Consider the following 12,500-nt stretch of genomic DNA (forward strand, 5'->3'; position numbering starts at 1 on the left):
CCCCCCGTCCCCCCCCCGTCCCTTTAGCTCACATTTCATCTCTTTTTATCATTTTTATGTTACGTGAGAAAGAGTGATGAAAGATCAGTAACAGTCTCTCGTGTCATTGGCTCTCTCACTGACCAATCAGACGAGCCAAGCTGTGAAGGCTGTGAAGCTGTTCCACTGATTTATATTCAATACGTTCATTAAAGTGATTTATTACTGCATCCTCCATTCCCTCTGAGACACACACACACACACACACACACACACACACACACTACTCCATCACACATAAAACGTTGAGCCCTTGTCCGTCCCCGGGGTCACGCACTACAGAGTGCTGAAGTGCCCTTTAGCTTGTATGCCTCAGTGATCGGAGACTCAGTAAAGATGGGTGTAGATCAGACAGACCCCCCCGGACTGATGGAATAATGGTATGACCTGAATACCAGCCACAGTGGAGGAAGTGTAACCGAAAATAACAAAAGATCTCTAAAGGATTTTTTGAAGAGTTTCCAAATCTCCTGAAATCCTCTGATTAAAGCAGTTTATTCATTTAAATCTGATCTAAATGTTCAGGAAGATAATCTACAGTTAGCTAACACTAGCGATTAGAAATTAGCTAACCGAAATTACAGCTAGCATCACGATGACTGATCCTGGATTAGCGCTTTATTACACACCAACAGGTGAAACACACCCGCTAAACACACCCGCTAAACACACCCCCTGCTAGGCTACAGTGAGAGTTTGTTCCACTTCAGTGTGTAAAATGTTAATGTTTATAAATAAACAGTCCATTAAAATAAGCAGTTGTTAGTCCGTGTGTGTGTGTGTGTGAGGCAGAGGGAGACGTCACAGTCCAAGTTATTATCAGTTTCCTCACACGCCGTCTCTCCTCCGCGCCGCATCACGCCGCCACAGCCCTCATGTTTAATGCCGAGCACATCGAGCGACTCCGGGGAGAGAAGGAACAGCGCCGAGGACGAGTGTAAATGCCACCTGACCAGACACTGACGTCCAATTACCACCACAACACACACACACACACACCCCATTTACCCCAACAGAATCTCACACACACACACTATTTACCCCAACAGAATCTCACACACACACACATATACACACACACACACCATTTACCCCAACAGAATCTCACACACTATTTACCCCAACAGAATCTCACACACACACACACTATTTACCCCAACAGAATCTCACACACACACACTATTTACCCCAACAGAATCTCACACACACACACATATACACACACACACACCATTTACCCCAACAGAATCTCACACACTATTTACCCCAACAGAATCTCACACACACACACACTATTTACCCCAACAGAATCTCACACACACACACACACTATTTACCCCAACAGAATCTCACACACACACACATATACACACACACACACCATTTACCCCAACAGAATCTCACACACACACACTATTTACCCCAACAGAATCTCACACACACACACACCATTTACCCCAACAGAATCTCACACACACACACACACACACATACACACACACACACACCATTTACCCCAAGAGAATCTCACACACACACACACACCATTTACCCCAACAGAATCTCACACACACACACACCATTTACCCCAACAGAATTACACACACACACACACCATTTACCCCAACAGAATTACACACACACACACACACACCATTTACCCCAACAGAATCTCTCTCACACACACACACTATTTACCCCAACAGAATCTCTCTCACACACACACACACACACACACAGTGAGGTTTGTGGTCAGCATTAACACACAGGTGTAGTTGAGTGAGATGTTTTTAGAGAATGAGGGAGACGAGGGTTATATAAAACTGGAGGTGAAATCAGAGCCACTTAAAGATTAAGAGTATGAAGTGAGCACTCTGCTGTGGAGGAGGAGGAGGAGGAGGAACGTGTGGCATGTGGAGAGATAAGAGGAGTGTTTAGAGCGATAAAGCCTAGAGAGACGAGGACATGGAGCAGAGACAAGTTCCTTTGAACCTTCATCTGAGAACGAGTGGAGAGGAACGCTGAGAGTCTGAGGAGAAAAAAAAAACATGTCATGACTGAACAGAGGGGTGCCTTTACTTTATAAAGTACAGTGACTGGACAATGACTGGACACACACAGAGGGGTGCCAAACTCTTCAAAATCACTGAGGCTGCACCTGTAATTACCTCCAGTCTGTCTTTTAGAATTAATCTCAGCGTCCATCAGTCACCTGTACAGGTAGAGAGAGGAACTGACCGGGGCTTCTGGACAGAATATTAATGAGAGCTGAAAAAAAGATGAGAATGAGTTGAGGAGGTGAAGTGACCACACGCAAGTCAGTGTGAACGGCAGGAAGTGAGTGACCAACACACACACACACTCAACTTTTCTCATCAATTATATTCCTGCTAACTGGATAAACCGCTAGGCAACCGCTAACTAACACGCTAACGTGAACAGCTAGTATATTAGCAGTGTTACATAGAAAAAGCAAAGGAAAAGAAGCATAGCACAGATAAAATAATGCTAAGTGCTAGCAGTACTGCATAGATGTCTGATTCTTTTTTAGTCTTTAGCTTGTCCGAGTAAAGGAATATTTTAGAAAAATCTATAAATGAATTCATGCTAACAGTTTGGGTGACTGCAGCGTTGTGTCCCTGCTAGCGTTCAATAAAAAGAAAACTGGGAGTAAAAATGCTAAGAATGTCGTCATGACGGAATGGGATCAGTTCACAGGATTAGCCTTGCGTCTGACTTTACTTTCTGCAGGAGGAGAGAAGAGGCAGTGAGGCAGTCTGTCTCTCGTCATTTAGCATGCTGAGAATTAGCACACAGCTCACGGCGTGGCTCTCAGCCTGTCGTTCTTTAATCGCCGAGCAATTTGGAGATCGTTGGGCCGTCATTGACATCAAGAGGCCATTTTTCCCGCTCTTCTCCAATCCAGACGAACATTTTCCCCTCTGTCTCGCTAATTAGGTGTCGGGGGATGATTACTCCTCGCCGGCGTGTGTTCTCCAGCGCTGGACGTGCGTCAGGAAAGTGAATGAGGCAGCCGGCGGCCATCTTGGCCACTGGGGGGAATTTGTTTAATGAGTGTGTTGACACAACGGAGAGGAACTTTCACCTCTGTCCTGCCGTGGCTAAAAGAAGGGGAAAAAAACACAGCTAGTTCTGCAACACAGCGCTAACAAAACGTGTGATAGCGACGTGTTAGCTTTTTATTTTAAATAGAAATCAGTGGAGTCGGTTCATTCTGCCCGACATTTTATACTGAGTCTGAACTTCAAATCCTGTCAGGAATCTAGTCAGGTTAGCTCATGCTAGCTAATTAACTAGAGCTAGTACACCAGATTAAATGACTCCGCCCCTTAACCCTGACCAAGGAAATAACCTGCTGAGATTCTCCTCAGGGTCACATGACCCCAGTGCTTCCCTACACCTGAGGACATCTGGAGAGAGAGAGAGAGAGAGAGAGAGAGAGGGAGAGAGAGAGAGTGAGAGAGGGAGAGAGAGAAAGAGAGAGAGAGAGAGTGAAAGAGAGAGAGAGAGAGAGAGAGAGAGAGTGAAAGAGAGAGAGAGTGAAAGAGAGAGAGAGTGAAAGAGAATTGAATTTGAAAAAACCTTTATTTACATCTTCTCAGTGAATATCAATAAATAGAGAAAAATGTCATTTAAAGGATGGGGTTAAAAGGTAAATAAATAAATAAATAAATAAATAAATAAATAAATAAATAAATAAATAAGACAGCGTATGTGCAAATTGCAGTTTTTCATTGACAACACAACACAGGGCTCCTCTACAACACCAGGTTTTCTCAAACACGGACTTTATGAATCCTGGACTTTATGAGTGCTGTAGTGACCATTACAACATTGCGACAGCCATTTTGTTCAACCTGGTGCTTTCGACTGATGTAAATGCCCATTTTCGCTTGCCCCAGAACAAAGTTTAAAAGCTGGCATCGAGCTCGTCTTTTGCGTGTGTACCTAAAACCAAGAATAAATACTTTTAGTGAAAACTTTTCGTTAAAAACACTAAAAATATTCTGTAAAATGGTAAAAAGAGACTGTAGTCTGGAACATTCTGTAAAAGCATGAAAGATGGTCTCTCTTTGATTACAGAAGGGACACGAGTGGCTGGCCTGGGGACAGAGAACAGAGATAAAAGCATTGACCGCAACAATACCATGTAAAATTCTCCATTGTAAATCCCCAGTTCTTTTCGGCAATGGTGGCTTATAGAGTGACCTCCACTCTGGACGCTCTTCCTCACTCAAACCGAGGACAGTGCGCCAGGGTGTGTCCACTCTCCCCCTGAGCGACCGCATATTAAAAGCTTTGACACATGCTTTATAAAACGTTTTCCCAGTCACATTAAAAAAGTTCATGTTTGTGATACTTTTACAGTCCAAAAAGTGACCCGTGCCTTCCTGTCCACAGTCCACAGACAGTGCAAGTTCAGGAAACGGGTCCTCTGAGTCAGGGCTTTCAGTTCCACTAGAGTAGTCCATGAGCATTTCCCTCTCCTCACGCGAGATGACCAGAGTCCACTTTCGCAGCAGCTGGCTCACCGCCCTCTTTGACCTCACGCCTAGCCGAGCAGCTACTCCATCAACGTTCTGTAGGTGAGGCCCAGCGACGGCCACCAGGTGTTTGAGGGTGGTGACACCAGACGCGAGGAGAGACTGCGACAGTGAAGAGTCCCCGATGTCCAGGCGTGCCCCGTATACCAGAGGCTCCTGAAGTAGCCAGTGAAGAGAGTCTGTGGCTGTGGTTCTTTGCACCCTAAAAAGTCTCCAGATTCTGAACAAGTTATGATAAAAAGCAGGCAGTCTTGCAGTGTTCAGTCTCTCTGGATTCATTAAAAAGAGTGCTTTGTCCATTCTCATCTGCCCCAAAAGATCTTAAAATGGCACTGGACACTTGTTTCCAGCTAAAAAACTTTGAGCCGCATAAAAACTTCTGTAAAAACTGTAAACGAAAGGTTGCAGTTCTGCTCTGTAAATGTATAAGACCTTGCCCACCTTCCTCTTTGGGTAAGTATAAAATGCTGCGTGGCACCCAGTGCAACTTATCCCAAAAAAAGTCTAACAAAATCGACTGGATTTTCATTAAAAGGTCTGTAGGAGGGTCTATACAGGCTATTTTATGCCACAGAGACGATGCTACCAGATTGTTAATAATTAGCGTTCGCCCCCTGTAAGACATTTTAGGCACCAGCCACTTCCACTTTTCTAGGCGACCAGTTACTTTTTCAATGACCCCTTCCCAGTTTCTCTGTGTGAACGAGTCATTACCCAGGTACACGCCCAGATACTTAAAGCCTTCGCTTTTCCAACTGAGGCCTCCGGGGAGTTTAGGTACCTCGCCTACCCACTGGCCGACTAAAACAGCCTCGCTCTTAGACCAGTTTACCTTTGCAGAGGAAACCGCTCCAAAGTCCTTGGACACCCTGTGTAACACGTCTATATCACTCTGACTGTTGACCATTATTACAACGTCATCTGCGTAGGCCGACAGGCGGATAGCGTTCGGGCAGTCAGGGATTAAGACACCTTTCAGCTTAGCTCTTAGCGTATTCAGAAAGGGTTCAATGGCCAGAGTGTAAAGCATCCCTGAGAGAGAGCAGCCCTGCCTTACCCCCCTACACACCTTAAACGGAGCACATAAGCCACCATTGAGTTTCAGTACACTTTCTATGTCACAGTATAGAATTTGTACTTTGGAAATAAAATCTGAGCTAAAACCAAAAGCATTAAGGGTTTTCCAAAGGAAGTTGTGTTCAACTCGATCGAAGGCTTTCTCTTGGTCTATGGAAATGAAACCCGTATTCAGCCCAAAAAGTTTGGAGACACTGAAAATGTCTCGAACTAATGAGATGTTGTCAAATATGGACCTCCCGGGTATGCAGTAGGTCTGATCTGCGTTTAAAACCTCTTCCAGAACACTTCCCAGTCTTGTAGCTAAAACTTTAGACAGCATCTTGTAATCACTACAAAGCAATGAAACAGGTCTCCAGTTCTCTATGTCTGTCAGGTCCCCTTTTTTGGGTAAAAGAGTGAGGACTGCTCTCCTACAACTTAATGGTAGCAGTCCTCTTGTCAAGCTGTCGTTCAAAACCTCAAGTAAGTCATCCCTTAAAACATGCCAGAAAGACTTATAAAACTCTGACGGAAGCCCGTCTATGCCAGGCGCTCTGCCACACTCCATACTCATTAATGCTTTGTGCAGCTCTGCTGATGTTATATCTGCACTCAGCTCTGTATTGGAGTCATGTGACACTCGGGGCAGGTCTTCTAAAAAGCTCTGTTCTGTGGTGTGTTCTCTGTACTCACATTGATAGAGTTTTTCATAAAAACTAACCGCCCTTTTCCTAATGTCAGCTGTATCAGATAAAAGGTGTCCAGACTCAGAGCGCAGGCTGTGAATAAAACGTTTTTGTCCGTTCTTTTTTTCAAGGCTAAAAAACAACTTTGAGGGGGCGTCCATCTGGTTTGCGTTCTGGAATCGTGACCTTATTAATGCACCTTGTGCTTTAAACTCAAGGAGGTCCGATAACTTTTTCTTTTTGACTGTGAGGGTCTGAATATGGTTCTGGTTCTCTGTGGACTGTACTAACAACTGAAGTTCTGTTATCTCATCTTCTAGTTGTTTCATAGACCGAGCCAAATCCCTTGTGACATTATAAGTGTACTGTTGACACAACTGTTTTATTTGAGCTTTCCCAAAATCCCACCAATGTTGCAGAGAAATAAAAGCACTTTTTTCTTTCCTAAAATTTCTCCAGAAAAAAGTAAAAATCTCTATAAAATGCTGGTCATTCAGTAAAACTGTGTTAAAATGCCAGTAAGAACTCTTCGGTTTAATACAATTTAAAACTGAAACACATAAAACCAAGCTGTGGTCTGAAAAACCAACTGGACTAATAACACAATTTTTTATGGTGTTCATGTGATGCTTTGGAACATAAAACCTGTCTAACCTTGCTAATGATACCTTTCCATCAGCAGCATGAGCCCAGGTGTACTGTTTTTGAGTTTTATTCATATTTCTCCAAACATCACTTAACTCGTGTTTTTCAACAGTGTGTAGGAGTCTTCTTCTTGAAGGCATGTGTGGCTCTATATGGTTGCGGTCACTGTTTTCTAAAGTACAGTTAAAATCACCACCAACAAATAAAAACTCCTCTGCATCACAAGTTTCTAAAACATTGCATAATTTATCTAAAAAAGCTATTCTTTCCACTGGGGAAGCCGGGGCATACACACAGATAAAAACCATAACATGGTTCTCTAAAAGAGCTCTGACTTTTAACAGTCTGCCAGCTACTACCTCTTCCACGCTGTAAGAGAGAGGTTTAAAAGTCTTTGAAAACAAAATAGCTACTCCTCCACTAACAGAGGTATTGTGGCTTAAAAACAAGGGGCCAGCCCACTCCTGTGTCCAATCTACTACGTTTTTAGCGTCACTATGGGTTTCCTGTGCAAGTAATACGTCTATTCTTTTTTGTGTCACTAGTTCATACAATTCTGCTCTCTTCCTGCAGTCTCTAGCACCGTTAACATTCAGGGATGCGATGTGAATGTCCTGCATGAGCACACAGAAAAGAATAAGCACAGGAAAGGGCGTCTGCGGTCTGTGAGGACCGAGAGAACTATGACGTGTCATCATCATCATTACTTAACAGGTTGTTGATTTTAGTGACAATCTTCTTTAACCTGTATAACTCTTTGTCCTCGAAACACCCTTCACCCATAAGATGCTTTATGGCAATGTGCAGTTTGTTCAGGTCTGGAAAGTATTTGTTGATCTGTACCATTTTCATGTTCTTTGTGATCTTAAGAAAGTGTTTAATTTCACTCGCGTTGTACTTTTTACCGACCCAGTGACCCTCAGTGGTGACACAGACAGTGAGGTCAGGAGAGGGCTCTTCACTGTCCAGCTCACTAATACTTTCTGCCTGCTTCTTTTCTGCTTTTTTCGCAGCTTTCACAGTTTTGTCATTGTCTCTTGTCTTTCTTTTTACGGGTGTTTTGAGAACGGTCAGCTCAGTTTCCATCATCGCTTCGTCTGCATTTTCCGGTAAGACAACAACATTATTCTCAGTAACACTGTCCTGACTAATCATCAGTCCAACATCAGTTTCAGTTTCTATTTCTATATGCGGCTCAGGTGAGGCCTGCTCAGCCTGAGCAGTGGGAACAGTGGTGTCAGTGTTACTCACCCCATCACTGGGTCGGTCTTGGTGTTGTCACTCACGTTATGCTCTGAGGTCTCTGGTTCTCCCGCCGTAGCGCTAACAGAACCCGCATGAGAGACGCCCGCTCCGTCCGTGACCGGAGAGTCCGCCTCGACTACTCCGTCATTCTGATCAGCTTGATCCAACCCGTCACTGCCCCGAACCGACACCTCGCTCACATCAGAGGGGACTGTACCGCTGTCTGCGCCCTGGGGACAATCACGCACTAGATGCCCAGTTTTTCCGCAGCTGAAACACCTCATGGACACGGTGGACACATAGATAACATAATCAAACCCGTCGATCCTGAATGTTAGCGTGTGCTCGAGTTCAGTGCTGTTATCATTGAGGATCATGTAGGTGAACCTCCTGAATGAGCGCACGTGTTTCGCCAGGTCTGATTTGCTACCTATGTTCATTTTCCTTATCGGAGAGACGAGCTTACCGAAAATGGAAAGCTGTCTTTCCAGTGTTTCATTAGAAATAAACGGGGGCACGTTGGACAGCGTGACTTTTTTTGCAGGTGTTGCGAGGGAGAACACATCAGTGAGTGAACCCCTGAGTATAATGCCCTTCCGGGCCAACAGCACTACGTTCTCCACCGTGTTGACAAACATCACCACCGCGCTGTTCATCCTGGACGCCGCCAGAACGTTCCGATGCCCGACCACCTCCCCTGCGGCCAGGCAGCACTCCCCCACCCCCGCCCTGGTAACCACTCCCCCACCCCCGCCCTGGTAACCACTCCCCCACCCCCGCCCCGGTAACCACTCCTCCACCCCCGCCCCGGTCACCACTCCTCCACCCCCGCCCCGGTCACCACTCCCCACCCCGCCCGGTAACCACTCCCCACCCCGCCCGGTAACCACTCCACCCCCGCCCCGGTCACCACTCCTCCACCCCCGCCCTGGTAACCACTCCTCCACCCCCTCCCCGGTAACCACTCCTCCCCCCCCGCCCCCGTCACCACTCCTCCACCCCGCCCGGTCACCACTCCTCCACCCCGCCCGGTCACCACTCCTCCACCCCGCCCGGTCACCACTCCTCCACCCCCGCCCCGGTCACCACTCCTCCACCCCCTCCCCGGTAACCACTCCTCCACCCCCGCCCCGGTCACCACTCCTCCACCCCCGCCCCGGTCACCACTCTAACGCCGTGGCTGCGCGTCAGGTTATCGAGGGGGTCTCTACCCTGGGCCGCCATGCTCTCCAGAGGGAAAGCTGGTGCTGACGGCCAGAAAACTGCTCTGATTAAACAGAGAGTTTAGATGGTATGAAAAAAAAGTAAATTGTTCAAAAAAAAAGTATATATATATATATATAGATAAATCAAGAAGTTATTAAACGTTAAGCAATGAGAAACGTGTCAACCACGCTCACACTCAACACGCTCCGCCCACTCCCAGCATGCACTCAGAGAGAGAGAGAGAGAGAGAGAGAGAGAGAGAGAGAGAGAGAGAGAGAGAGAGAGAGAGAGAGTGAAAGCGAGAGGGAGAGAGAGAGAAAGAGAGAGAGAGGGAGAGAGAGAGAGAGAGAGAGAGTGAAAGAGAGGGAGAGAGAGAGAAAGAGAGAGAGAGGGAGGGAGAGAGAGAGTGAGAGAGAGAGAGTGAAAGAGAGAGGGAGAGAGAGAGAAAGAGAGAGGGAGGGAGAGAGAGAGTGAGAGAGAGAAAGGGAGAGAGAGAGTGAGAGAGAGAGTGAGAGAGAGAGTGAAAGAAAGAGAGAGATGATGATGGTGATGGTGATGATGAGGATGATGATGGTGGTGATGGTGATGGTGATGATGAGGATGATGATGGTGGTGATGGTGATGATGGTGATGATGAGGATGATGATGGTGATGATGGTGATGATGATGATGGTGATGATGGTGATGATGATGGTGATGATGAGGATGATGATGGTGATGATGAGGATGATGATGATGATGGTGATGGTGATGATGGTGATGATGATGATGGTGATGAGGATGGTGGTGATGGTGATGATGAGGATGATGATGAGGATGATGATGGTGATGATGATGATGATGATGATGAGGATGATGATGATGATGATGATGATGATGATGATGAGGATGAGGATGATGATGGTGATGATGGTGTTGATGTTGATGATGGTGATGATGGTGATGGTGTTGATGTTGATGATGGTGATGATGATGATGGTGATGATGGTGGTGATGGTGATGATGATGGTGATGATGGTGTTGATGATGAGGATGATGGTGATGATGATGGTGTTGATGAGGATGATGGTGATGATGATGGTGTTGATGAGGATGATGGTGTTGATGTTGATGATGGTGATGATGATGATGGTGATGATGGTGGTGATGGTGAGGATGATGGTGATGATGGTGTTGATGATGAGGATGATGGTGATGATGATGATGGTGATGATGATGGTGATGATGATGGTGTTGATGATGAGGATGGTGGTGATGGTGGTGATGGTGATGATGTTGATGGTGATGATGAGGATGATGGTGATGGTGATGAGGATGATGGTGGTGATGGTGATGATGGTGGTGATGGTGATGATGTTGATGGTGATGATGAGGATGATGAGGATGATGGTGATGATGATGGTGTTGATGGTGATGGTGAGGATGATGATGGTGATGATGAGGATGATGATGATGGTGTTGATGATGAGGATGATGGTGATGATGATGATGGTGATGGTGTTGATGAGGATGATGGTGATGATGGTGATGATGATGATGGTGATTATGATGATGATGGTGATGATGATGATGAAGGTGATGATGATGATGATGGTGGTGATGGTGATGATGGTGATGATGAGGATGATGGTGATGGTGATGATGATGATGATGAGGATGATGGTAATGATGATGGTGTTGATGAGGATGATGGTGGTGATGATGGTGGTGATGGTGATGGTGAGGATGATGATGGTGATGATGAGGATGATGATGATGATGGTGTTGATGATGAGGATGATGGTGATGATGATGGTGATGGTGTTGATGATGAGGATGATGGTGATTATGATGATGGTGATGATGATGATGGTGATGATGATGGTTATGATGATGATGATGGTGATGGTTATGATGATGATGGTGGTGATGATGGTGATGATGATGGTGATGATGATGATGATGGTGATGGTGATGATGGTTATGATGATGATGGTGATGGTTATGATGATGGTTATGATGATGATGATGATGATGGTGATGATGGTTATGATGATGATGGTGGTGATGATGATGGTTATGATGATGATGGTGGTGATGGTTATGATGATGATGATGGTTATGATGATGATGGTGATGATGATGGTGGTGATGATGGTGATGATGGTGATGATGATGGTGGTGATGATGGTGATGATGATGGTGATGGTGATGATGGTTATGATGGTGATGATGATTGTGATGATGAGGATGATGGTGATGGTGATGATGAGGATGATGGTGGTGATGGTGATGATGAGGATGATGGTGATGATGAGGATGATGGTGGTGATGGTGATGATGGTGGTGATGGTGATGAGGATGATGGTGATGATGGTGTTGATGATGAGGATGATGGTGGTGATGGTGATGATGGTGGTGGTGAGGATGATGATGGTGAGGATGATGGTGGTGATGGTGATGATGATGGTGGTGATGGTGATGATGATGGTGATGATGAGGATGATGGTAATGATGATGGTGGTGATGGTGATGGTGAGGATGATGATGGTGATGATGAGGATGATGATGATGGTGAGGATGATGGTGTTGATGATGAGGATGATGGTGATGATGATGAGGATGATGGTGATGATGATGGTGATGGTGTTGATGATGAGGATGATGGTGATGATGATGATGGTGATTATGATGATGGTGATGATGATGGTGATGATGATGGTTATGATGATGATGGTGGTGATGGTGATGATGGTTATGATGATGATGGTGATGGTTATGATGATGGTTATGATGATGATGATGGTGGTGATGATGATGATGATGGTGATGGTTATGATGATGATGGTGGTGATGATGGTGATGATGATGATGGTGATGATGGTTATGATGATGATGGTGGTGATGATGGTTATGATGATGATGGTGATGATGATGGTGGTGATGATGGTGATGATGGTGATGGTGATGATGGTGATGATGATGGTGATGATGGTTATGATGGTGGTGATGGTGATGTTGATGGTGATGATGAGGATGATGGTGATGGTGATGATGAGGATGATGGTGGTGATGG

General features: G+C 45.5%; 1 protein-coding gene across 1 annotated transcript in view; it reads left to right on the forward strand.

Moving 5' to 3' along the window:
* The first annotated feature begins 8,827 nt into the window (after positions 1–8,827).
* The window catches only part of LOC131343979 (uncharacterized), a 21,182-nt gene continuing 17,509 nt past the window's right edge, over positions 8,828–12,500 (forward strand). The window contains exon 1 of the mRNA XM_058375875.1: positions 8,828–8,997. Within this exon, the coding sequence (XP_058231858.1) occupies positions 8,828–8,997 (170 nt within the window). The remainder of the gene's footprint in view (positions 8,998–12,500) is intronic.

Source organism: Hemibagrus wyckioides, linkage group LG23, assembly GCF_019097595.1.
Source record: "Hemibagrus wyckioides isolate EC202008001 linkage group LG23, SWU_Hwy_1.0, whole genome shotgun sequence".
Classification (NCBI taxonomy): domain Eukaryota; kingdom Metazoa; phylum Chordata; class Actinopteri; order Siluriformes; family Bagridae; genus Hemibagrus; species Hemibagrus wyckioides.